The sequence below is a fragment of the Ictidomys tridecemlineatus genome, unplaced genomic scaffold, assembly GCF_052094955.1.
Source record: "Ictidomys tridecemlineatus isolate mIctTri1 unplaced genomic scaffold, mIctTri1.hap1 Scaffold_89, whole genome shotgun sequence".
Lineage (NCBI taxonomy): Eukaryota > Metazoa > Chordata > Mammalia > Rodentia > Sciuridae > Ictidomys > Ictidomys tridecemlineatus.
The window spans coordinates 141,373-167,599 of NW_027526129.1; the positions used below are offsets into that span (position 1 = coordinate 141,373).

At 53.2% G+C, this 26,227-nt stretch overlaps 1 protein-coding gene across 2 annotated transcripts; it reads right to left on the minus strand.

The window, feature by feature from the left end:
• Nucleotides 1–1,935: 1,935 nt before the first annotated feature.
• On the minus strand, nt 1,936–26,227 carry LOC144374818 (myelin and lymphocyte protein-like). 2 transcript variants are annotated; one of them, XM_078037582.1, is made up of 3 exons: nt 26,135–26,227; nt 6,832–6,957; nt 1,936–2,947 (listed from the first exon to the last, which is right to left on the minus strand). In XM_078037582.1, exons 1-3 carry the CDS (start codon nt 26,225–26,227, stop codon nt 2,873–2,875), a joined length of 294 nt encoding a protein of 97 aa, XP_077893708.1. In that variant the 3' UTR covers nt 1,936–2,872. The 2 variants fall into 2 exon arrangements, with proteins under 2 accessions (XP_077893708.1, XP_077893709.1); XM_078037583.1 differs by lacking the exon at nt 6,832–6,957.

Here is a 26,227-nt window from a genome sequence, read left to right on the forward strand (position 1 = left end):
GGGGCTGCCTGATGGGGCACTGTCATGGCCCCGCTCTCGAAAAGAAGACGAAGTCCAAGGCCCATGCACCCCCACCTGTGAGGCCCTGGTCAAGGACGGGGCTGTCCCTCTGCCCACGCAGTCCAGTGCCCGTGCCACGTGCATGTCCACCAGAGGTGCTCTCCTTGGCTTCTCCCTTTTTCTCTCCCCTTCAGCCCTGGGGATTGAACCCAGGGCTCCCGCTAAAATCCATCTCCAGCCCTTTTTATTTTTCAAGTTGAGACAGGCTCTCGCTAAGTCGCAGCGGCTTCCAACGTGTGATCCTCTGTCTCCTTGTCCCAAGTCCCTGGGGTGTGCCACCACACTGGCTTCATTGTTGTCACTTCTTGAGAGGCCAGTGGTCAGATCTGCATAAGGACAGACCTGGGAGTAATCAGGGCCTGAAGGCCAGAAGGGGCTGCCCAAGGCCCCCATGCAGAGAAGCCTGGGCACCAGATCCACCCCTTCCTGGAGGGGCCAAGGGAGCCAGCATCAGGGGCTCAGCCACAGCTCAGTCTCTGGGGTCTGGGTGCCTTTGTGCTTGCCCAGCGGGTTCCTTAAATGTCCTCCCTCACCACCCCTGGCTCCCCAGGCATCGTGGGTTCTCAGAGGAGTGGTGCCCTGAGCAGGTAGGACTGCCACTCAGCTGACACTTGCACCTGCAGACACCAAACAGCTGGGTACAGACAGCTGAGAGCTGGTGCAGGAGCTGAGGGGGCACCGGGTGGGTGGGTTAGAGGGGCAGGAGAAGGGGAGCAAGACCTGGGGAGGGCATTTGGGGGCCTGAGGAAACCACACCTGCCCCATTCACACCCGATTCCAGTAGCTTGCAATTCAGGGGCTGAGGTCACGGCTCAGTGGTGGAGCACTTGCCTGGCCCATGTGAGGCACTGGCTTTGATCCTCAGCACCACAGTAAGATAAACACACAAAAAGAAAGATCCATCAATATTGAAAAATATTTAAAAAAAATTGGATGCAACTCAAATGGGAAATGAATCTGCAGATTTCTAAATGGTCTTGGAACAGAAGGGACAAGAAGCTGTATCAGAGTCTTCAGCAAAGCCATGGACTAGTAAGGGCTTTATCATTAGCAAAAATGAGAGAGGTCCTATGAAAGTTTATTTAAATGATTAAAAAATTTTAACTTTGGGAAATTCAATTCAGCCTTCTTGCCTCCCTCCCTTCCCTATTGCAATGGAGCCTCGCTTGCACCAAGTTCTGGGGTGAGTCCCTGCAGAGGGCAGTTTTGAGATTTCCCTCCATCAACACTGAATGACAAATTTTGTAAACACATGACAAACCCCTATTATTTCATAATTTGTAGTTTAGTTTTGCTTTTTAGCTACAGCCCCTGCCAAGCCTGTTGCTCATGGTTTCCTATGAAATTTCGGTTATGTTCAGTGGACTCGTTGCAAGTGGCTAGATTTTGATACCAGTGACCCAGATTTTGGTACCAGTGATCCTGGAATGTCACTCATTCTTGAGCCATGGGATCAAGGGGACTCAGAACAGGGGCTGGGCTTCCAGATTCCCAACTTAGGGACCTTTGTCTACTTACAGCCTGGACAGCTAACACCAGAAACCCAGTGTCCACCGGGTGTTTCTGCTTCCTTCGACTCTGCAGCCGGGTCCCCTTTCTCCCCAGGGACATTCTAAAACCAGTTGATTATCCATGTCACCAGAGAACACAGAACAGACCACACAGCTCAAAACAGTTCGAATCAGCTTTACAAAAAGTAAGAGGAAACAGCTGTACCTAGTTTTCTTTGGGTTTAAGAAATTTTCTTTTCTTTCTTTCCTTCCTTCCTTCCTTCCTTCCTTCCTTCCTTCCTTCCTTCCTTCCTTCCTCCCTCCCTCCCTCCCTCCCTCCCTCCCTCCCTCCCTCCCTCCCTTCCTTCCTTCCTTCCTTCCTTCCTTCCTTCCTTTCTTTCTTTCTTACCAGGGATTGAACCCTGGGGCACTAACACACTGGGCCACATCCCCAGCCCTTTCTTGTATTTCATTTAGAGCCAGGATCTCACTGAGTTGCTTAGCGCCTCACTGAGCTGCTGAAGCTGGATTTGCCATCCTCCTGCCTCAGCCTCTGAAGCCACTGGGACCACAGGCGGGTGCCACCACGCTGGGTGGTTTAAGGGAATTCTAATTGAGCACAGACTACTGGGGGGAATGACTGGGGCCCAGGCTGGCACTTGGCGAGTTTCCAGGGAGGGGATGCCATCTGGGCAGTGGGATTCTGGGAGGGTGAGGGCAGTGGCTGAGCGTGCATGATGTCATCTTACTGTCACTGAGGCTGCCTCCTGATTAAGTCAAAGGTCCTCAGAAGGCTGCCAGGAGCTGGTTCCCAGCACAGGACAATTCAAACCAAACCCCCAGCACAGCCACAGAGGAACTGTACACACGGGCACTTTATAAAGTCAGAGGGTTCTCATCTTCCGTTGTGGCATCTGGAAATGTCAGTCGGGTGAGTTTCAGTTCCTGCGACGCTTAGAAGCACCCCATGAAATGGGTCTCCATGGAGCCCGTGGGAGCTCCCATCTGCTGTTCTCAAGACCCAGCCCAGGGGCCAGCAGGGGATGCTGTGGTCTTCTGAGGTCACACTCCCTGTGTCCCACCCCACAGGCTCTCTCACAGACAGGAAGAGGTCCTGGACAGCTCAGCACTGCAGGTTAGCAGCCAGTCCCTGCCATGGTGGAAAGGTCAATGGGAAGGTCAACATGATACCCATGGGAAAGTGTTGCTTTTTTTCTCTTCTTTTTGCCCCCTTGAGAGCATGTCTGCCTTCTAGAAAGTTAACGCTGAAGGATGGGCTGATCCGCCAACACCTCTGGGTTTTCAGCTCAAGTCTGGCTACTTTATGACGACTTCCACCTAATTAAAGAGAACATGGCATGGACCACGTAGAGCAGCGTGGCGATGTAGGAGAACACCTGGAACCCAGAGAGAGCCCCATTAGTGTTGGGGGTGGGGGGCAGGCAGGGAGGCCCACGGGTCCATGCTGCCTGGAGCACCACATGGTCCTGGGGCTGCCACTGCCCGTCACTCATGCGCACACCCTTTCCTTGGGAGCCTAGGTGCATCCCTAATCCTCTCCCCACACAGCCCCAGGGGACCTGACTCAAGATCCCTGGGTCCTAGAATGCAAGATGAAACTACCAACTTTACCCAGTGTCCAGGTGTGGTCAGCTGACTTGAAATGGGAACACTGAGGGCCTCTGCAAGGAAAGCATCCAGGCAGGTGTCAATGACTCAGTGGAAACTGCCCCCCTCCCGCTCACAGGCACCAGCAAGACAGCGGCCACCAGTGATGGTGGTGGCTGAGCTATGAGATCTGAGGCATGGGCCTGCTGGCCCTCGCTGGGGTCTCCAAGCTCCTGGACATCCCGACACCCTATTGGACTCTTATCCTGGGATCCATCATTGCCCAGGCAAGGGTGAAGGCCAGGGTCCATGGGAAGTGCAGGTCAGGGAAGGTAAGGAGAATGTCTAGCTTTTGTCAAAAAGAAGGGGCTCCCTAAGAAAGCTGTGACAATTGCTTACAACGAATCAAAATGCATTCTGCTGCCATATATACCTGATTTAAATGACTTAATTAATCAATTAAAAATAATAAGGCTGTGAGAGGATACGGCCATTTTGTCACTGGGAACAACGGCCCTGGGGTGGTGGCAATGGTCACTGGTGACTTGCATGTCACTTGGGCACTGCCTGCTCCTGTCACCCTCCTTCCTAAGGCTCACCTGCCCCCAAATTCAATCTCTGCACCTGTTTTTTGACTTTGGGCAGGGGCCAAGAGTTTCTAGCCCAAGCACAACACTTAGGGTGGCTACGCTTCTGTGACTCTTGAAAAATGCCATAAACAGCAGCCATCAGGGTGCCCGCTCTCACTCTGCCCCCACGCTTGGGCAAGCTCTCCCCCCGCTGGCTGGCCAGAGGTGATGAGTAAGCTGAGTTACTTAATAACAAGCCTAAGAGAATTCATGTCAGCACTCCTGGGTCTGAAGGGCGTGCTCACGCCCGAGTGAGCAGCCCCAAAACCCCCCTGTGCCCATCCGGTGGCACTCCCAGGCCATAGAGGCCCTTTGGCACAAGCCCAGAAGAAGTCCCCACTGTAACAGGAAATAGAAACTGTTTTGCAAATGGGGTGAAGAATGGCACGCTGAGGGCGGTTAGAGCCGGGACATGCAGGGATGGGTTCTGGCTTCAGATACCCTGCCATTAGAAGAAACCTCCAGATTTCTCTAGAAATCTCCGGGTCTCTGCAGGCAGCTTCCACCAATCCTGTTTTGCAAGGAGGTTCTGCCACCACCAAACAAGATGGGGAAGAAGCTCAGGTTCTGAGACATGTCCCAATCAGGAACCACACAGAAGCCTCAAGACAGGCCAGAAGCCTTCAAAGTGAGAGAGGCTTGGAGACCCCTCCCCAGGCCCCCATATGCCCTGCAATGGCCACCCCAAGACCACCTGAGGGGCATGCTATGGCTGGGAGGGATCTGGGGTTAAATCCTGAGGAACGATGACTTCCTCTGCCCCATGTCCTGATCCAGTGGATGTTTTTAGTGGATCTCATGACTGCATGGAACCTGGTTTGCATTTACCTTCATGATTTTGGTTCAGTGCATCTGCCTGCTGAGAACATTTGGATCTTGATTCTAGCACTCTTGACTTTACCTGGGCATGCTCATGACTATCCCACTCCACTAACAAAATGTGGGGACATAAGCAAACATGGAATGGAGAAATGTCACTAAATACTAAATATTTATACTAAATACTAAACTGCAGTGAAAATAAACAATACACATCTATACTTGACCACAAGATGAATCTCACAAACCAGGTTGAGAGAAAGAAGCTGGTCATAAAAGAATGGACCTGGTGTAACCCTACTCGAGTGAAGTTCAAAGGTAGGCAAAACTGAATTGGGTGCTAGAAATCAGAAGCTGACAGGTGGCAGAGTTGCACAGTGGTAGTGGTAGGACAAGAGGGGTATTTCTGGAAGCTCTTTATTTACTGAGTCCTATTTCTCCATCTGGACGCTAGCTGCACAGGGAATCTCACTTTCTGAAAATTCAAGCTGTACACTTGTGGCCTGTGCACTTCTCTGAGTGTACGCTGCCTTTCGATAAAAAGGAAAAGTCACAATACAGCACAATCCACTAGAGCCCAGTGGTTCTCAACTGGAGACCTGCCCTGGCACTTATCCGCCCCACCTGGACTTTTTCATCAAGCATAGACCCACCAACCATAATCCATCTATGTTTTGCTACCACAGTCTGCAACAATTTTATGGGAACTGCCAAATGCTTTGCTGATGTCTGTTGAGAGAGCGTCTTCTGGGATTGGATAGGGAGAGGTAGAGGTGCCCCCGAGACAGAGAGAAGAATCGGAGTGGTCCGAGGGATGATGGTGGAGATGGAGGACCAGCGTTTCAGGGAGGGAAGAGCAACCAGGCTCCTGGCTGGCTGTGCTACTGCTTAGAAACTGGCCATGTGGGGAGATGTCCTCACACCGAGAGACACTTCAGGGGGTGTCAGGGACCCCGAGGTGGCCATGATTAGGGAAGTGGCTGTAAGTTGGCAGTTTATTGAGAGAAAGGGTCTGGCCCACAGGGATGAGGCTATGAGGGACTTTTTCACCAGACCCCATCCCAAAGCTGGCCACTGCCCATCCCCATGGGCTGCTCTCTGCCTCTGCCCTGCCCCATCCTAAAGGAGGAAGAGCCAGTCTGGCCACCGGAACAGCTATTTGTGGGCTACTACCATATTTTGCACCAGGATCTGCATGACATGGGTTGACTTCTAGAAATCTGAGGAGCTCTTTCTCGGAACCCGTTCTGGTTTTGCACTGTACCCAGTTAGAAATCCACTGTCAGCCGGAGCAAGTTCATGGGCCCAGGCGCACCCCTGGGCAGCCCTGGAAAAAGCTTCTGTGAAACATCCTTTCTCCCTGCACTTCCCACCCATCCCATTAAAAGAAAATCTGTCCCTGACCTTAGTATCCCTGTCCCTGAATGTCTGCTTCAGTGGACAACCCTTGGGAGGGCCAGGGTCACAAGGCCCAAGTGTCCAGATGCTGAGGGCCATTGTCAAGTAGGAATGACGCTTCAAAATTTCCTTGCCAGCATACCCCATGTTAAATGTATTTCGCTGTTGACATTGCATGTAAGGTGACCTTGCTCAAGGACCAAGGCGGATCTGGATTTAGAGCTGATCAGGTTTGAGGAAGTATCCCGCTCCTTAGGGTGTTCCCAGTTTAAGACAAAAGGAGTTTTAGGGAAGTGAGAGGTTGAAGATTATTGCTGCTGGGAGTAGGGCGTGCCTGCTGCCTGAGTTCCCGCTGAGTTCTCATGGAGAAAAAGTATTTAGGATGTGTATTGTGGGGGAGATTGAGAATTTCCCCTGAGCGTGTGTGGAGGCTGGTGTGAGATCGGGAATAAAGAATTGCTGTTTGAACCTACAAAGCTGTGTGGTGGCTCGTGATCTTGTGCCAAGCCAAGACATTGGCATTTGGCATCCAGAAACACTGCCCCAAACTTGTGCCAAGGTCATGAGTGGCACAGCACCTGGCCACAGAGAACACAGGTTCTCTCTGCCCTGCATCGGTACCCAGGTCATGGGGTTTTGAGAGGGTTAAATAAGATGGTGCACGATCCATCAGACACTGGGGGCGCTCAGACGCCTGCACTCCAGGCCTGGCCACTGGGGTGCATTGGGCTTAGCACTCCCTTCTCAGGGCACAGCCTCCGCTACACCTAGTGGCAGCACAGCAAGAGCTGCTTGTGCGCATGTGCCTGCTGGCAGGCGGGACTCACCACGGCCACGATGTTCTCGGGGTAGTGCTTGTAGATGAAGCTGTCCTGCATGGAGATGGTGGCCAGGGCTTCCAGGACGGAGGCGCTGAGGTAGAACAGGGCAGCGACGCACTGGTAGGCTGCGTCCTGGGAGTCAGAAGGGGCAGGCATCAGAGGGATGGGAGGGAAAGAGTCCAGGACACAGCGCCTCTCCCCACTTGTCCCCATCTGGCCTGGCTCAGGTCCCTTGCAATCCGCGGCTGCTTCCTCTGACTCCCACCCACCAGTCCCCAGCCTGTCTCCTCACAGAGGTGGTGTGACCAGTGCAGCCCAGGGGAGCTGAAGTTCCTCATCTTGGGGACCCAGAAAGCACTGAGATGAAGGGTCCCTGCTTGCCCTGCAGGTGGCTCCAGCAGGAGGTGGGGACAGCTTGGAGTCTAATAGGTGGAAGCTGGCTCAGGGCCTGAGATGTGCAGAGTGGTCACAGACCTGGCTCCAACACGGCCTCTTTGACCAGTGAGAGGACAAGGCCATTTCCAGTGTTCTGTTTTTTTTCCATTTTGTTGGGTTTATTTATTTGTGTTTTTTTTTTTTTTCCTATTCCTGGCATATTTCAAAGCAAAAGAGTTGAAACGCTGCTGTTTTTAGTTGTAATTTAGCAGAGATTTCAAGAGTCCAAGCAGGAAGCCTCTTGAGAGTGGGTTCCTGGGCCCTCTCTAGTGGGCAGGTATCCCGTATGAGGGTGCTGCTGGTCTCCAGGGCCTCACAGTGGATCTTACACAGAAGAAAGGCCACATGCCATTTGTGTTCCCAGATCCTTTCTGTCAGCCCTGTGTAGAAGCCAGTGGCAGGGGAGCCCTGCAGCATGCGTGGCCTGGCCACTGGGGAGTCATGGCAGGGGCCAGCCTCCGGGACCCTGCTCCACAAGGTGAAGGCAGCCCTCTTGGTAACAGAGGTGCAGGTGGATGAGGAGGGGTGGGGCCGTGGTTATGGGTAAACAGTGGTCACAGGAGATGAAGCTGAGCAGCCCAAGAGGACATTGACCAGCAGCACAGACATCAACCTCTGCTTCCACCTCAAGCCTCCTAGCTGCGGGAGCCCTGGCTGCTGGCTGAGGCTGGGCCAGCTCGGCCTTGGAATGTGCCAGGAGACATCTCTAGGGCAGCCCCACCATGTCCCAAGAAGCCAGTTTCCCAGGGAAAAGGCCCAACTCTCCCGCTTCCCACCAAAGCCCTCGGCTGGCACTCACCAGGGTGACCCAGGACGTCTCCCTGCCGTGGGTGCCAATGATGTACAAGACAAGCAGGCAGTGGTGGCCACAAAGCAGAACACAGACACAAACATCACCCAGCCCTGGATCAGGGGTATGGGCACCAGGGAGGACGTGATCAGGATCCATACCAGGCCCCCGAAGATCTGCAGAGAGGAGCAGGAGTGGAGTCAGACCAGAGGGGTTCACAGCCCCCAGGGCACAGCTTCAGGGGGGCGCTGGGGGTGCAGAAACAAAAGAAGGAGGCCAAGACAACTGGGTGGGCATATTCCTTGCCAAAAAATGACCCTTTCATCCCCCAAAGTCCTGGACTAGGTCTCCAACCTCAGTCTTTTCAATCACCCTCAATATCACTTTCCTTTATTTTTTTTAAATACAGTTTAATTTTTTTTTAGTAGTAAGCCTTTTATCACACTAACATGCCCGGCATCATCAGACACACTTGACAAATATTAGCTCAGTTAGCTCTCACAACAACACTGGTGGAGGAAGACCCATGTAGAGAGGACATGGACATAATTTGTCATTTCTAAAAAGAACTTAACATCATTCAGCACTGTCACGAGAAGGCTGTCCTGAGAGTCTATCCTCACTTACATGGCTATGAAAATGTCCTTTCTTTTATGAAATACTTACAATCAGTCGATTCTTCTGATCTTGGCAAAGCAAATCAGCTGCACTATGTTACTGTGTTTTGTTGTTTTGTTTTAAGATTTGACCCCTTCCACTTCCAAGTTCAGGAAGTGCTCTGTTGGAGCTGGGGTTGGAATGGAGAGGGTCCAGGTCAGTCCTATCTCCTTGGATGGCCAAGGACAGGTGTGAAGGCTGCACACCCTGGGGTTAGCCAGGGGGCACCCCAGCTGATGTCCCCAGGGTCGGTGAGCTGTTTTCAGAAGGGAGCACGGGGACGGAGCAGAGGCCCTAACATCTTCAGTGATCCCATGCTGGGGCTGTCTCTACCTCTCCTTGATCCTCTTTACCCCAGTGGCCATCAGCCCAGCCTCATCTGCCTGACTCCCTCCAGGTGAGGCCTGGACTAGGACACGGGAGGAGGTAGCTCTGGAGGTGGAGGTCTCCAAAGACCTGCGGAGTGTGGCACTGTCTGAGCACCTGGGCTGAGTTTCCAGTCCTCCATCCCCTGCAGTGACAACCCTCATGGTGCCTTGACCCCATCTTGTGTACCTGCCGCCCACCTGCTAGGTAAGAAGTACCACCATCTCCACAGTGTCCTCTCAGCCTCTTGGCTGGGGATCATCAGGGACAGTCACATTGGGTAGAAAAATCAGTGCAATAAAGTATCTGGGTTCATCTAAACAAAATTGTTCTGAATTAACCAAATGTGGGTGTCTCACTCCCTGATGACACGCAGCAGGGCCAGTGGCACACACTGGACAACCTAAAAAATGAAAGTCCACTGGGCATGGTGGCACATGCTAGTAATCCCAGTGGCTGGGGAGGCTGAGGCAGGAGGATCATGATGAATTCAGAGCCATCCTCAGCAGTGGCGAGGTGCTAAGCAACTCAGTGAGACCTGTCTCTAAATAAAAATACAAACAGGGCTGGGATGGGGCTCAGGGGTCGAGTGCCTCTGGGTTCAACCCTGGTAACTCCCCACAAAGAAGTGAGAATCCTCCAACCACCTGGGAGAGGGTGTGTGCAGATTTCTTATCGTTGTGTTGAAGATCGACCAGATGACTCAACCTCTTCCTCAAAGGCACTGACCCAGGGATATGAGCAGGTCAATGGCTGTGCAGGACAGGGATGAGGAGGAGAAGGAGGAAGGCATGGAGGAAGGAGAGTTGGTCAGTCATGTCCAGCTAGTGGGCAGAAAGAGGCATCAGCCTGGGACCCCCTCTAGGTCTGGTCACCTGTGCCCATCTGAGGAGCTGGATCTAAGGTTCCTTGTCCATATGCCCCCCGGGGGGTCCTGCACATCTCCTTGGGGCCTCAGCTTGAGCATAAATGTACCTGGTTGGTGGTGATATGGCCCTTTCCCCAACCAGGGGATGGTGGGAAGGAAGTCCCCCTTGCATGTAGCTGCTGACTCCTGGGGGCCTAGGAGGACCACTGGCTATTCCTCCCGGGTTAATGGGCCTTGGTGTTCTGGTGAGTGGTCACAGCTAGACTCAAGTGCCTCATGAACTATAACCCCCGAAGGAGCACCTTGGGTCACCCATGGTGGGCGAGCACTCCTTTATAGGCCTGTGGGACCTTGGGACTGAGGTGCTCGTGGTGGCCAGTGGACTTAGCATTGAGGAACACTGTTGCTCTCTGGGGGGTTTCTGATTCACGTAAGAAGGGTGCAGCGTGGAGCTGGGTGCCTGGGCTTCCCCTGAAGCACCAGCAGGCAAAGATGAATTGGATCGTGGCTTGTTTTTATGTTTATGGTGGCAATATTGTAATTGTGGCTGAATCAACTGTAAAATTCGTTCAAGGTCACTTGGCACCCAGGTGGCACCTGGAAACGGCACAGTCGGAAAGGGCACTCAGCTCCCAGTCTGCAGTCATTTCAATTCACCTCTTACAACCAGATTCTTCCCTGTGTGGCCTGAGGTAGGAATGGTGGTCCGCAGTCAAGGGGAGGACCAATGACAGAAGATCAGAGCAGGGGTCCTGCTCCACATGCTCACCCAGGTCTCACACATGCTGGTTTCCAACTCTGGCTCTGAGCTTCCAGCAGCCACACAGAAGGAACTTGGGGATGGCCAGACCTGCCTTGGGTCTGCTTCCCAGCCTGACGAAGGCAATGTCCCAGCTTCCTGGGGAATGCACCGTCCCTATCTCTCTCTCTCTCTCTCTCTCTCTCTCTCTCTCTCTCTCTCTCTCTCTCTCTCTCTCTTGCCCATGAATTCAGGATCCTGGAGTCCACAGTCTGATCCTCTGTCTACAGCTGTCCATAGACCAAAGCCAAGATTGGGCTCAGCCCCAGCCCCCAGCCCCTGGGCAAACCACAGGACTCTGCCCTACCTCATTTAACAAATGGCCCTTAATAGATTGGGTTTTTTCTTTGCATGGTTTATCTATAGTAAGTTTCATAGTAGGAGTATGAAAGAAAGTCTCTTTTTTTTTTTGAGGGGGATACTGGGGATTGATCTTGGGGGCACTTGACCACAGAGCCACATCCCCAGCCCTATTTTGTATTTTTTTTTTTTTTGGAGACAGGAACTGAGTTGCTTTTGTTGAGGCTGGCTTTGAACAATTGATCCTCTTGCCCCAGCCTCCCGAGCTGCTGGGATTACAGGCATGTGCCACCACACCTGGCAAAAGTCGCTTTCTTTAGATAGCTTTAAAGAGACGCATTTTGCATACAGCAGGGCCCACCCACTGCAAGTGTCCAGGTCAGTGGGTTCATACACCCAGATACACGCAGCCTGGGCTTCTCTGTGTCTCCCTAGGCAGCTACTAATCTACCTTCTGTCTACAGAGTTCACTATTCTGAACTTTTGCGTGACCGTTATCACAGGAGAACATCTTGCAGGTCATCCTTTGTGCCCTTCACTGCCCTGGCCAGAAGTTGCCCAGGGTATGGACAGCTGGCCAGCCACTGCCACAGGGTGGAGGCTCAGGGGCCATCGGGGTGAGGGCAGAACAGCCGGAGGGGAGTAGCAGGAGGAAGCCAGCAGTAGAGGCAGGGCTCAGAAGAGGCCTTGTGCCCTTCTTCATCCCTCTACTTGTGACAGAGATGAATCCTGTCCAGCCTCGCCCTGGACTAGTCGCCTTCCCCTGAGCAGAGTCTTTTGCTGCTCTTCCCTCTGTGCAGGTCCCCTGCAGAAGCTCATTGGCGGCTGCCACAGCTGTGGTGAGCAAAGGCTCCACCCTCTGCTATGGCCCCGGGGCATCTGCATCCCACAGGGTCCACTGGATATGCAAGGGGCTCCACAGGAACAGGAGGCTGTGGCAAGTGGCCCAGCCTCCACTTTCTCTGCCACCAAGCAAGTGGCAGAAGTCTCCCCACGGTGTGGGCTGATGTGAACTGGCTGAAACTGTGGACGTGAGTGTGAAGCGTGTAGCACTGTGCCCAGCACCACCCAATAACTGGGATAAGGCACCGCCCACCCCGGAGACCAGCAGCCCATCAGAGACAGATGCGTGAGCAGCAGCCAGGTTCAGCTGCCCCTCCTCACCCCTGCAGGTTCCACATCTGCAGATCCCACAAGCCACACACCTAAACTATTAAGAAAAATAGCTGATGGTGGTGCACACCTGGAATCCTAGCAGCTGGGGAGGCTGAGGCAGGAGGATGGCAAGTTCCAGACCAGCCTCAGCAACCTAACAAGACCCTGTCTAAAAATAACAATAAAAGCTCTGGGGATGTGGCTCATGGGTAAAGCACCCTTCAGGTCAATCCCCATATGTCACCCCACCTAAAAAATTCAGAAAAGTAATTTCATCTATAATGAATATGGTAGGGGCTATTTTTTCTTGTCACTATTCCCCCTATAATATGGTATAACAACTGGCTATGTAGAATTTATGTTGTATTAGAAAACAGAACTCCTGCAGAGAGGATTTAAAGTATACAGAGGATGTCCATAAATCATATGCAAATATCATGCCATTTTATACAGGGACTTGGGCATCCCCCAATTTAGGTAGCTGAGTGGGGTGGAGTGTCCTGGAACCAATCCCTGACAGCACAGAGGGACACCTGTGTAGTGTGTAATGAAGGCAGACAACCCCAGCCTTGGATGGCAAAGCAGTCAGACCTGGCGCATGGTATCCATTGACTCTTTTTTTTTTTTTTTTTTGGTTCCGGGGATTCAACCCAGGGACACTAGGCCATTGAGCCACATCCCCGCCCTTTTTACTTTTGACTTTGAGACAAGGTCTCACTGAGTTGCTTAGAGCCTCTCTAAGTTGCTGAGGCTGGTTTGAACTCATGATCTTCCTGCTTCAGCCTCCTGAGTGGCTGGAATTACAGGCTTGCGCCCAGCTCCATGACTCTTTTTTAAAAAAAATTTAAATGATGTTGATAGACCTTTATTTTATTCATTTATTTCTGTGGGGTCCTGAGAATTGAATGCAGGGCCTCACATGTGCTAGGCAAGTGCTTTACCACCGAGCCACAACCCCAGTCCAGTCCCTCCATTGATTCTTGAAAGAACTGGACTGGGCTGATCAGCAGGCCAAAGGGTGACGGAGCAGCTCTCCAGGGCGAGGAGGAGTGTATGCCAAGGCCAGAGGATGCTAAAGCTAATGCAGGACCTTCAGATGACCGGGGAGCCCAGCACGAGGTGGGGACATGGGGCGGCAGGAGATGGGCTCAAATCGGGGTGAGCGTGGAGAGCTGAGGTGAAGCGTGACTCATGGGAGCCGGCGCCCACCGCTCTCCACCTACTAAGTGGGCAGAAAGCAAACAGAGAGCAGGCGAAGCACCCACACCCGGCAGATAAGGCACTCGTGGGCAGTGAGCAAGCCATTCCTGCCTGGCCTCAGGACCCGATGGCCAAATATTTGTCAAGAGCAAGGGGTAGGTGAGGGGTCAAGAATCTCCCTTTGTAAAGACAGCTCTGTGCAACTTGCAGCTGCCAGGGGGCGAACGATCAGAGACAAGTGTTTTAAAAATGTTATTCACCCAAGCAGAGGCACTGCCCGGTGTCTGCTTACCCACGTTAAAGTCCAGACATGTCCTGTCTCCCCTGACCTGCACCCCTTCACCATCCCTCCTAACAGGATAGTGCAGCTTCTAGCAGCCGTCACAGGTAGAACTCTCTATGTGGACATCCCCGTGGATTCTGTCCCTAGCTGGAAGCTGGGGGTGGGACCTGGGCTGAGTCTCTGTGGTCCCCAGTCCTGACTCAGCATCTCATCAGGTGGGACACCTTAAAAAAATGTGGTGCCCAGCACCATGCCCAGGGCTGACTCAAACAGAGAGAAGCAGGGCTCAGGCCCAGGAGCAGAGGACCCGGCTCTTTGCCCAGGGCCTGGAGACACATTTTCATAACATCAGGCTCCTGGTGATGTTCTGGTAACTCCAGCCCAAACAGAAGAGGAGACAGGTCCTTCCTGAGTGCCCTGCTTTCCAGGGAGGCCTGAGCTCGCCTCTGCAGCTCTGCGTATCTCTCTGTGAAAAATGTCACCCTAAAATTTCCTCTCTTCTTGTTTTGGTCTCTACCTTGCCTTGAACATGAGACTAGCTTGTCCCTGTGTGTCCTCTAACTGCCAGGACACAGAGTCACTGTGAATGGGGGAGCTGTGCGGGTTCTTGGAGGTCCCTCCCTGCCTTGATATTTGGGGATGGAAATCACCTTCTTCAATTCAGTCCAGGGTTGGATGCAGGGCAGAGCTGAAGTTCTGTAAGAACCAAGGACCACGTACAAAACTCTACAAGATGTTTTCAAAGATTTTTAAAAACATCCCCTAAGGAGATAACTGTTTGGGGGAACTCTCTCTATGTGACCCTCAGGAAGATTCTTTTTCTTTCTGAATTAACCCATGGGAAGTATACTAGAGTGGGTAAGGGTGCGGACTCCAGAGACCAAGTTAGCAAGTTTGTATCTCAGCTGTGTTGATCCTGGGCAAGTTCCTTAACCTCTCTCTTCTCTTATCTAAAATATAGTGATGATGATAATCATGGAAGTTGAGAACCAGGTACAAGTGAGAGTTCTACGTGCTTATAACCATTGTCATAGACAAGCAAAGTGTCACCTGTGGCCAGGTGAAAAGCCCAGGGGTCTATGATCTCTACAACTCTCCACTTCCAAACTTGCTGAGGGCTGAAATTTAATAATTACCTCCAAAGCATCAAAAAGTGCAAAACACACAATCTCCCACAAACTGAAAGCTGAGAAAAATTCATCTGCCTCTGCAGAAGGAAATGGGTCAGGCATGAAGACAGAGGGAGGCCTTTCTCCTAACAATGAGCCTCAGTCCCACCAGGGGAAAGGAATTCTCCAGCACATTCTCGATATTCGTCTGCAAATTCCTTTGCCTGTGTGGCTGAAAGGGCTCTTCATCCTCATCCCCAGCACTTCCCTGCAGGCCTTGGTGACTGAGGTCCATGCCAGGGGCTTGCTGGAATTCTCTGGATGCTTCCCGGGTGGGGTTCACTGGACCCTGTCAAGATCTCTGCAGCAGAGACTCCTCTCCAGCAGGACAGGCTAAGACCTCAACCAAAGCCGACCCCCATGCCTGGCTCTCCACCCCACCCTGGGAGGCCCCTGCAAGCAAATGCCACCAGAGTGAGAAGCAAGAGGAACTGGCCACAGCACTCAGACCCTGCACCCAATGCTGAGCCATGCTGCCATTGGGCCAATAGGCAAAAATCATGTCCCCAGGGAGGGAAAAGAGAGATAGTCTCGCCAGATGAGTGGCACGTGTGGACAATCCAGGCTGCCTGGCGCTCCGGGCCGGACAGGGAGCTCTCCTGAGACCTCCAGGAACAGCAGCCCCAACCAGCTGCGGACTCTGCTCTCACCCAACTAGTTTATCAGTCAAGGGTTATTTCAGCGCCAGGGGCAGGTATGTGTGGGCAGTTTGTCCAGCACAATCACTGTGTGCTCTAGGAGAGGCCAGCGGCCTCACCAGCTTCAAGGGTGATGGCTCACGAATCCTCCTGCGTGTTCTGTGGAAGACGGGTGGTTTTCTTCTGTGAGTGTGCATTCGTGTGTCATTTTGATGTGCGAGTTGTGCATGTGTGAGCATGTGAGCTGATTTGTGCAGCTGTGGGTGTTGGGTATATGTGTGTACCCACGTGTGCATGTATTCTTGTGTACAGAGGCTGGTTAAAGAGGAGCCACCATGGAGGACAGACATGGCCTCACAGGATGACAGACTCTGAGACCAGGGTGAACGCAGGGCGTCAGGTCACAGAAGAACACAGAAAGGGGAAAAACAAGACCCCTAAACAGCGAGGCCTTCCCAAGGCCCTTGGCCTGCCCACCCATGATAGGTCCAGAGGGAGGCTGGGGGCCTCTCTCCCTGTTGGGAGGGGAGGCTGAGAGGGCAGGAAGCAGACACCACAGGTTTCTCTAGTCCTTGGGAAGCCCACATCCCAGGTATGGAGGCACAGGTCTCCTGTCTAGTCTGGGCAGGCCTCCTTCACCCTGCCACTCAGTCATGCACTGGACAGACTCCAGAGTGACCACAGTGAGCCCTGGGGACAGGCACACCCAGGGAGATAAGCCTTATTCAATGACACACACGGAGGGTAGACCAGTCTCCTTCCTCTCCTCTGCAGACTCGCTGCTGGTCCCCACAGGAGCAGCACTGGGTGCACCAAGGGTAGATTCAGGCTTTGGTGAAAGTGTCAGGGCCCCAGAAAGACCAGCAAGATGCTCTGCCTGGGACAGGAGCAGAGTCCAGGGATCTGCACTGCTGCCCTGTCCCTGATGCTGATCCCATGGGAGGTAACTGGGGAGGAGGTCAGGTAGCTCTGTGTAGAGAACCCCTCTCCCTCTGCCCTCTGGAAAGGCAGGTTAGTGGGGGTCTGACCTCTGGGCTTCCCCTGGGACGAGCCCTGAGCATACTCAGGAGGCTACCTAGCTCAGCTTACCTGTGCCAGGGGCTCCCTCCTCCGACCCCTTTGATTCCAGGCTCCTTCCTTTCAGAGGGACCCATCATGATGACCCAGGAAGGCTTAGACAGTGTCCCTTTATCTAATCTGAAGTGGACAGCAGGACTTAGGGGATTTGGGTCTGTTTGTAAAAAGCGGGGTAGAGACTTGGAATTCCAAGAAACGGAGGCCAAGTTCGACCTGCAGTTGATATTAACAGGTGACCGTTCTGGGCAGATCCCTGTCCAGGCCCATAGCTCCACCCAACCTCCAGTCCCTGGGAAGCCTGTCCCAGGGCACCAGCCACCACAGAACAGGCGACAGCTGACTTCACAGCCACCCCCCCACACACACCCCACACTAGCTACAGGACATTCATTAGCTCCCAAGTGAATCAAAATGCCTCTCGGATCCAGGTCCTCATTTGGATGGAAAATTTCGCCTGCCACACCTCTACCTGCCAGCTTCAGCCAACAAGATAAACAGAAACCTGGAGTTTTGGTGAAAAACACAGGGTAAGCCACCTGGAAAAGACAAAATCAGTGGAAACACTAGACCAGAAAGCTGCAGCTTCAGTGCAAGAAAAACCAAAGGTATCGACAGGAGTCACCAAGCCAGCTGGAAATGTGGCCAGCAAACACACAGGACAGTGTGCCACAGCCCTGGGAGACACTGCCCACTGGGCGGGCGCTCTTCCTGAGGGTCCCAGGAATACCCTCTTGGGGATTGGTGACCGATGTCGGTTGCACCCCTCTGTCTGCCCCTGAGGCCAAGGACTCCTCTCATGACCTGTAAATGTTGGCCAGGTGGGAGACTGGGTGGAGGGAACCGTGAGGCTGGCCTGCAGGGCCACCTCTGGCAAAGAAGCCTCCCCTCGGCCCCCACGGCAGTGGACATGAGTGAATGCTGGGGCTGGATTTCCGGGGCGTCTGGAGACCCACCACGGGTGGTTCCCTTCCTGCTAGGCCCCTAGATCTGACCACACCTGTCAGGGAAGGCAAGGGGGGAGGTGAGGGCAGGCTTCTGTGCCAGGGCATGCCCATCCCAGAGAAGATGCCCGTCCAGACAGGCCCTGCACTGCCACCCGTGACAAGTCACTTTGGAAAGGCTAATCCCTGCCCATGGTAATGGGTTCCTACACCTGGGGACAGGTGCAGCCATCAGTCTGACACTGGGAACCACAATGCTGCCCCACCCATCCCACATCAGTCTGGCTGAGTGGCACACAGAGCAGCGCAGCAAGCGCCTGGTCCCCGATACAGAGAAAACAAGATGGGGCAGCCACTGTGCCTTCTCCTCAGCTGCCCCATCAGGCTGGCCAGGATGGCCCTCAGCCCAGCTGTCCCCTCTCAGTGCAAGAAGGACCACTGGGAAGGTCCTATAGAAAGTGGTATCTGAATGGGACAGGGGACGGAAAGAACAAGCTGAGTGTCCTCAGCAGCCCCACCAATCCCAAACCTCACCCCACCTTGCCTTGCACACTTGGCCCTGAGAGTGGCACACAGGGCCACCTGAGGTGCCAGGTAGTGGTGGGTGGGCAGGTTGACCAGTGATCCCAGAGCACTCTGGCTGGACTGAGGGAGTCCTAAGACCCACAGGGGGGTGGCTACCTTCCTGCCACACTCCTAACCTAACTGTGCCTGACCTGTAGCCATGAGCTGCAGGACGCATCATCCTAGTGGTCTTGGTCTGTGCAAGTCACTCTGTGATGTTCACATAATGACAGACTCGCCCATGGAAGGGTTTCTCAGAACGTACAACTGTTCTCGCACAACTGTCCAAGAACCCCACCATAGTCCTTGAGGTGGGGCTACTACAGCCCCATCTTATTGGTATGGAAACTGACGTACCCATTGCCTGCATGCAGACAAGCTGGCCTCAGAGCCCAGGGTCACCCAGGGTCACCTGTGGTCACCTAGGGTCCCACCGGCAGTTTACCAGAATAGTGGCATCAAGGAGAGAGACCAGCCCCCTTGTCCTCCCTGACTGGCAGCCGCCGGGGCGTCTGGACAGGAAGGGCAGGCAGAGGAGGTGGCTCCAGGAAGCTGGCTTCTCCCTGCCCCACCCTCCACCTGGACAATGAGCCTCCATCAACTCCCGGCCTTGGAAGGAAAGGAGTAGTACCTCACCCCTCATCTGCAGGCGCAGGGTTCCTGTCCTGGGACGCAGTCTTGACCCCTCACCTGCCCCCACCCACAGGCCAGGGATGTCATCTTCCTCCCTTTTTTGGGGTGCTCACACCTCACAGCCCCTCTAGGGACCTTCCAGAGTCAATCCAGCAGCTTCACGGGGACTTCAGTGTCTCTCCCAGTGTGTCCTGGACACCCTCACAGGAATCTGAATTTCAGGTCAACTGAGAGTGGCCATGTCACCCCACCTCCCTCCTCCTACTGTCCATGTGTGTGGACCCATCATGGTTGGTGACGAGCTTTCCTTTAACTTGCTACATGTTCTCCCCAGGCCCAGGGACTCACTGCATTAAGACGACTCCACGCTGGGGGGGGTGTGGTCCCACAGGGACATCCATAAGGAGGCAGCGGGGGCACCCTGAGACCCAGAATGGTAGAGAACACTGGGTGGTGCCTCTCCACCCTGGGACAGCCTGGGGCAGCTGGAGGCCCAGCAGGCGCTCTAGAAGCCGGGCCTCACCACCAGAATGTAGAGGCATCTTGGACCCACCATGATGCAACACCAACAGAGACCTACTCCATTCTCCATGCTCCTCAGAACCACCTAAAACCAGAGGAGGTCAGCCACATGACCTGGGTTTCCTACTTCAAGGCCATGGGTCATTGCTACCACCATCCTCACACCCATCCACACCAGGGGACACCCGCCATTGCCTGTCCCTGGAGACTGTGGGCCCAAAGTGCCATGTCCAGAGACTGATGGTTCAGAGAGCAGGAGGAGGCCCCAGACTGGCTCATGTCAAGGTAGAAAGCACCCAGACCCTCCTGCTGGGCAGAGGGGAATCCATTACACTCAGCCCCCAGCCCCTGTCTAGCTCAAGACGGGCTGGCCCTAGGTGGCCCCGTCCCAGCCCCTTCTCTCAGGGAGGATGCTCTGGGCCCAGAGCAAAGCCCAGCCCTTCCTGAGGTCCTGAGAACTGGCGTGGACCGGCGGCACCACTGCTCTCACAATCTCCTGGCTGGTGTAGTGGGTGGAGATGCCAATGGTCACCCTCTGTTCTTGGCCATCTGAAACTTGAGCGCTCTCCTCCTGGCAGCAGCATCCCAGGTCCTCCCACTCTCTCCTGAGAGCGGTCAGCAGAGGGGGTGCCTTCATTCTCCCACAGCCAGAGCCTGTGGGGTGACTTGGGAAAAGCATTAAGGCAACCTGTTGAAGTGTCGCTGGGCCATGGGGCAGCAAGCAGGCAATCCCACGGTGGCCACACTGAGTTTCCAGAGAACAGCTTGAAGTCCCTGACTCCTGATCAAAGCAGGCCTCGGGTTCTTGAAAAACTAGAAAAGTCACTTTTCAAAGCCAAGATCACCCCTCACCCCGCCCCCGGCACCAGAGACCTCTGTCTATAATTCTCCTTCCTTCAGCAAAGACGTAGGAAGGAGAAAGTCGGGCAGCACGGGACTGTACCCCTCCCTGAATAGCCCCATCGAGGGGCCCACGACAGAGGCCAAAGACCCCGGGCTGGGAGCCAGCGAATGCAGCAGGAAAGGTCATCCCAGCTGCTGTCCTGTGCTGTCCAAGTAGGGACAGTCCGACTCCCTGGGGACCACAGGCCAGGCTCCTGGCTGAGGCCATCAGAAAATTTCTCCTGGGACAGAGAATCCATGCCCTGGACCCATGAGAACCCCAAAACACCTTTTGAAAAAGCCTGAGGGGTGGCCTGGGGGCAGATGACCACTCCCACTGAACCCTGAACCCGTGTGTGTGTGTGGGGGGGCGGGGTGCAGGGCTTATCACTTGCAGATTCTGGGGCCTAGTGACTCAGAACCTGCTGAATGTGTTTTTGATTAGGGCGGTGGTGTACTGGTCAGCTTCCCGTGGCTCTGAGTTTCACTCCCTGCAAGGAGAGAAGGAACCCAAGCCCTGCCCTTTCTAGAAGACAACATCCCTCTTAGGTGCCTGGATGGGACAGACTTGCCATCACAGTAGGATATGCTCCAGGGACCCTGGGGACCCGGTGACCTGGGCAAGATTATCCTTTTATGAGCCTCAATTTCCCCCCAGTTCTGAAAATTAGGTTTCATGATTGGGCATCTCGTCTCCTAGGAGTCAGGCTGCCTGTTCAATGAAGCCGGAGTGTGGACCACCCAAGGGAACTCTGCCATCACCCCAAAACCCCATCCTGGCTCTGTGGAGCAACTCTTCCCCAGACGGAGGAGCATCCAAGACTTGTCTGGTCACTCGCAAGTAATAACAAGACCCTCTTCATTTTGGATCACAAAACAGCTCTGGTTTTAGTAATTACCTTAGAAATTAAAGCTGCAAACCAATTCCACGGCTCCCCTATCCCTCCTCTACCTCCAAACACGGGCTGGCTTTCACCCATGGACGGCTGACCGCGCCTGTTCTGTGTGCTCCTGGGGCATGCCGGGAGGGGAAACACCCACCCGAGATGGAATTCCTAGTACACTCTCATCCAAGAATGGTTCTCTCCATTCTTTCTTTGCCAGCCTGCCTACAGGGGAGGAGGGAGGTAGGTCAAGGGTCTTGGCAGTGTCCCCAGGGACTTCCTTCCCATGTCCTGAAAGGGTGGAGGTCTCTTCTCTCAGAGCACTTTGTGGGAGAAGTGGCCTCCTGGGGTCTTGGCATTCCATGGGAGCCTCCTACCTGGCAGTGGCCGTCTGGGCGTCATGGCAGCCCTGGCTGGGAAGAGAGAAGAGAAAGCAGACACTGTGGCTCCGAAAAGAAGCATCCTCAGTGGGTGGGGACTTTTTTTTTCTTGCAGGGGAGGAGGCCATAAGCAAGGCCTGGACATCTCACCCCTGGGATCCAGGGGGATGCCATGACCCCACTGCCTGGGGGGTGCTTGAAAAGATGGGGGCACACTGAGGAGCTGGGCCTGCTTCCCACTTCATGTGAGGACCTTGTAGCCTTCAGAATCAGGAGCTCTGGGATAGGGGTGCTGAGCCAGGGGGAGCTTGCCAGTCCCACCCCTGCCTGCTCCAGTGGGCAATCCCCTGCCGTGGGAGTGGACTGCAGCTTCACCCTGCTGGCCACAGACATCTGCACCTCCCAGGCTATTGGGATGTCAGGCCTAAGAAACTGAACTGTGACTCATCATCGGCTTGATGCACTACAAAATTAAAAAATAATGAAGCGTTTCACATGCGACGGGTGAGCGAAAATTACAAAGTCTGATGCTACCTGAGGGGGACAAGGATGAAGAACAATGGGGACTTTCATAGGCTGCCTGAAAGAGTCAGAGAAGGTCCAGGTCTAGCCTGAAGCTTATTTATATAGTTTTTTTTGGGGGAGAGGGTTCTTTATAAATTAATTCAAAATTAGGCAGAGTCTTGGAAGGAGCCTGGGCAGGTGGAGGTGCTGAGCTTTCTACTAAGTCCCCTGCTGGGGTGGGTGAACAGGGATAACTCTTGGGGACTGTGGATACATAACACCTGGGAAAACAGATTGTGTGCCCTCTGACCCAGCGAGCTATATCCTCCCTGCATTCCCAGAAAAATTCCTGCAGCAATTACAAGAAGGGTCTTGCCAGTGCTGTACACAACAGCTAAAAGTGGCAAACCAGAAATAGCCAAAATGTCCATCAAGAGAAGAATCCATAAAGAGCATCAACATGTGTAAACCTCAAAACATCATGTTGCAGGGTTTGTGCAGGATGCTGCTGTCATTAACAACACCAGGCTCATTGTCATAGTGCAGCCTGATGAGCTTCACTTTCAGCCTAGGGATATCCCTGAGGAAGAAGGAAGGAGAGAACAAGGTAACAAGGGGCCATCTAGCAGGCTTAGACACCATCGTATAAGCTTTATTTCCTTAACACCAAGAAACAAGGCAAAGCATTAGGCTTTGACAATTACTATTGTACGAGGGACTGAATCCAGGGTGCTTTACCACTGAGCTGCATCCCCAGCCATTTCTGTGTTTGTTATGAGACAGGGTCTTGCTGAGTTGCCCAGATTGACCTCAAGCTTATGATCCTCCTACTTTATCCTCCTGGGTTGCTGAGATGATCAGCGGGAACCCCCGCGCCTGGCCAAACCCAGTCATCTTAAATCAACCAATTGAGTGGTGTTCAACATGTTCCTAGTGTGGTGTAGCCATTGCCTCTATCTAATTGCTCCCCAATTCCCACCTCCCTGAGTACCTGAAAAACCACCAGGATGTGTTCTGTCTCTACAGATTTACCTCTTTGGGATACTTTATATAAATAGAATCTTACAATCTGTGACCCTTTCACTCTGAATACAGATTTTTCCCTCCCTCCCTCCCTCCCTCCCTCCCTCCCTCCCTCCCTCCCTTCCTTCCTTCCTTCCTTCCTTCCTTCCTTCCTTCCTTCCTTCCTTCCTTCCTTCCTTTCTACCAGGGATTGAACTCAGAGGCACTTAAACACTGAGCCACATTCCCAGCCCTTTTTGATATCTTATCTAGAGACAGGTTCCCACTGGGTCCCTTAGGGCCTCCCTAAATTGCTAAACCCGTCTCTGAACTTGCCTTAGACTCTGGGGATTATGGGTGTGTGCTACCACACCCGGTTTCTGCATACAGTTTTCAAGGGTTCCAGACAAGAGCTGCTTTCAAGGTTGATCAATTCTGTAAGATGAATCAGAAATGCATTCCTTTCAATTACTGGATAATTTTCCACAGTACGGATCTATCCTAAGTTGTTTATCCAATTCATCCATTGATGGGTACCTGGACTCTTGGCCCTTATAGGTCATTGCGGATAGGGCTGCTAGGAACACATGTGTACATGTACTTATTTGAGTCCCTGGTTTGAATCTTGTGTTAGGTATGTAGGGGTGGAATTGCTGGGTCCTAGGGTATTTTTTGAGGAACCACCAAACTGTTTTCCACGGTGTCTGAACTCTTATATTTTCAGAAACAATGCACAAGAGTTCCAATATTTTTCCATGCCCCAATCAACCCTGTTATTTTCCACTTTCTTTTTGTTTGGAAGTTTTATTGAAGGCCTTGCTGCTGGACCCATTTAAACCAGAACAGCCAGTCTAATGGTGTGAAGCAATATGCCCCATGGCTTCCATCCCATTCCCCTGGTGACTAACATGGCAGAGTATAATGTGTGTTTGTGTGTCTGTTCAAGTCATTTTCCCATTTTCTAGTTGGGGTTTTTGTCTTTTTGTTGAGTTGCTTCATAGTCCACAATTTAAGGAAACCCTCCGAGGGGCAGCAGGTACCTCTCAGACCCTTTTCTTCTCTATTCCTTCCTCACATCAAAACACACACAGCTCCATGTGCACCATCCATGCAGAGGAAAACCTGAAGGGTTAGTGTGCTCCTCTTCTCCATCCCCGACAGCAGCGACCCAGCCTCTAACACAGAAAGCAAGAAAGAAACTCAGAGGTAGAGTAAGATGTCCAGGGCCTCCAGGGAAGTGACAGCTACAGGGGGAGAATACAGAAGTGGAAGAGAAGCAATTTCTAAGACAGCTGACAGGGAAATGGTATGAACCAGGGGAATTTATTCTTTGTAGAAACTTCTACTACTGGTAGGTGATAAAACCAGGCTAGAGGACTAAGTTTAACAGAAGGTTCTCAGATTTGCCCCCCCCCCCCCCCCCCCCCCCCCCGAACTTTGACCAAAGATGGTCGTGATGGGTTGGCTGGGACCCTCCTCCCCACTCCCCTACAGATTAGATCTTGCTGCCTGGCTGGGCTGTTCCTACCCTCAGGGGCACTCCTGCCCCCCTGCTGAGCCACTAAGAGGAGGCCAGGGAGCCCTGGGAGTTTGTCCCTTCTGGGAAGTCAGGGCAAACCATTTGCCTTCACTGAGCCCCATAGGGCTTTGAAGACCCTAAGTCACTCACAGGACATTCAAGAGACACTAAGACCTTTTTTGTTGACAAGCCTCTCTGCCCATTACATCGCACCAGGAGACAGGATTTCTTAGGGTTGCAAAGCTCTGCCTTTGTAAAGCCCTGAAGGGAGGACTCACTCCTTAGTCCCGGGTTCCAGACAAAACCTGCTCATTTTCAGAAGTCCAACCTTGCACAGACAGGAGACGGGAAACAGAAGCTCCCAGAGGAACCTCATGAAGGAGGAAAACCCAGTGGGTATTCTCAGGCCTAGGCCAGACCCAAGGGGCCTCCTGAACGGAGTCCATGTGCCTGGTGCTGTTGGGGGTTTTGCCAGATAATCTGGAATGTGGAAAATCCCCAGGTGGCACCAGAGCCAGCTAAAGACCCCTCAGATCTTGAGCAACCCCCTCCCAACTTGGGGCCTGACTGTCCCTGTCTATAAATAGTGGGGCTGGGCTCAATGGTGTCCAAGATTTCTTTTAAATATTATTTCCATGGTTCTGGCTATGCCCAGGATGTGAAGTCAATCTGGATGAATGATATACCTGCCATGAAGCAACTGGGTTTCCCATGGCCCCTCTTCCAAGTCCTTCAAGGATGACACGGGCCTCCTCTCTTCTGTGTAAACACCTCCCACCATCAGACAAGAAGCTGGGGTCCTGCTCTGAACCTTTCAGCTTCCCACACTGTCCTCCTTAACCAAGCCTCTGGCTTCTGCACCGGGTGGTACAAACAGGAAAAGGTCTCCCCAACTGCCAACCACACCCACAGAATTAATAAAGCACACGCCTCCCCCCCCAAAATAAAGCACCAGAAGCCCCCAGGGAATTGATGCCGCTGGGGATCTAAAGCCTAGCAACACAGTGACACTTACCAGGAACCCACAGTGAAAAGATCTTTCCTGCAGCCACAGGGGCTGCTCAGTCCCTTCAGCGCAAGGTGGGACCAGCCGCAGGTGCTGAGCCTTCTCCAGCCCTCAAGGTCAGCCAAGCCGTGGGGACTGGCTCCCCGCCCTCCAGGGGAGAATAACTACGGAGCAAACGCTGGCCTCTATTTTCCTAATTCCAGGTCAAATTTGTCTCACATACATTCATTCGTCGGAAACTTTAAAGAGTCCAGAAGAGAATAATTCGGATTCAGTTTCTCTTAATCTCTAAACTTCGGTCGGCAATACTAAGGTTTCTATTGCTGATTTCTTTCTTTTCTTTATTTAAACAAAACCTTGTCCTTTGAAACACTCTAGGCATCCTTACAAGGACTTGGTCTGACCACAGGGCAAAGAGCGGGGTGAGTTTTCCCTGCACAGCCAGGCAGAGCAAACTGGGCCCGCCGCCCTGAAGACCCAGCACAAGGAGACCCTGTCAGGCTTGCTCTCAGCATCTGACCTGGGGTGCGAACTGTCATTGGTCTAGAAGGGAACAAAAGACTGGGCGGTGGGAAGGACTTTCTGAGGGTGGCCACCTCACCCTGTCCGCACTACCTTGACGCTCCAGGGACCCGCGCAGCTTCCAGCTTGGGCCTCGGATAGCTGCGCAGTGCAGCGAGAGAGCGGCCGCTCCAGCCATCCCGTCCCCTCCCGGCCCTGGGACAGGGCGCGCACGCCACTCATAAACTCAAAGACAAAGAGTAAGTCTGGAAAGGTAGCGAAGTAACTGGGCAGGGAGCTGCTACCTGAAGCCACTGCAGGAGCCAT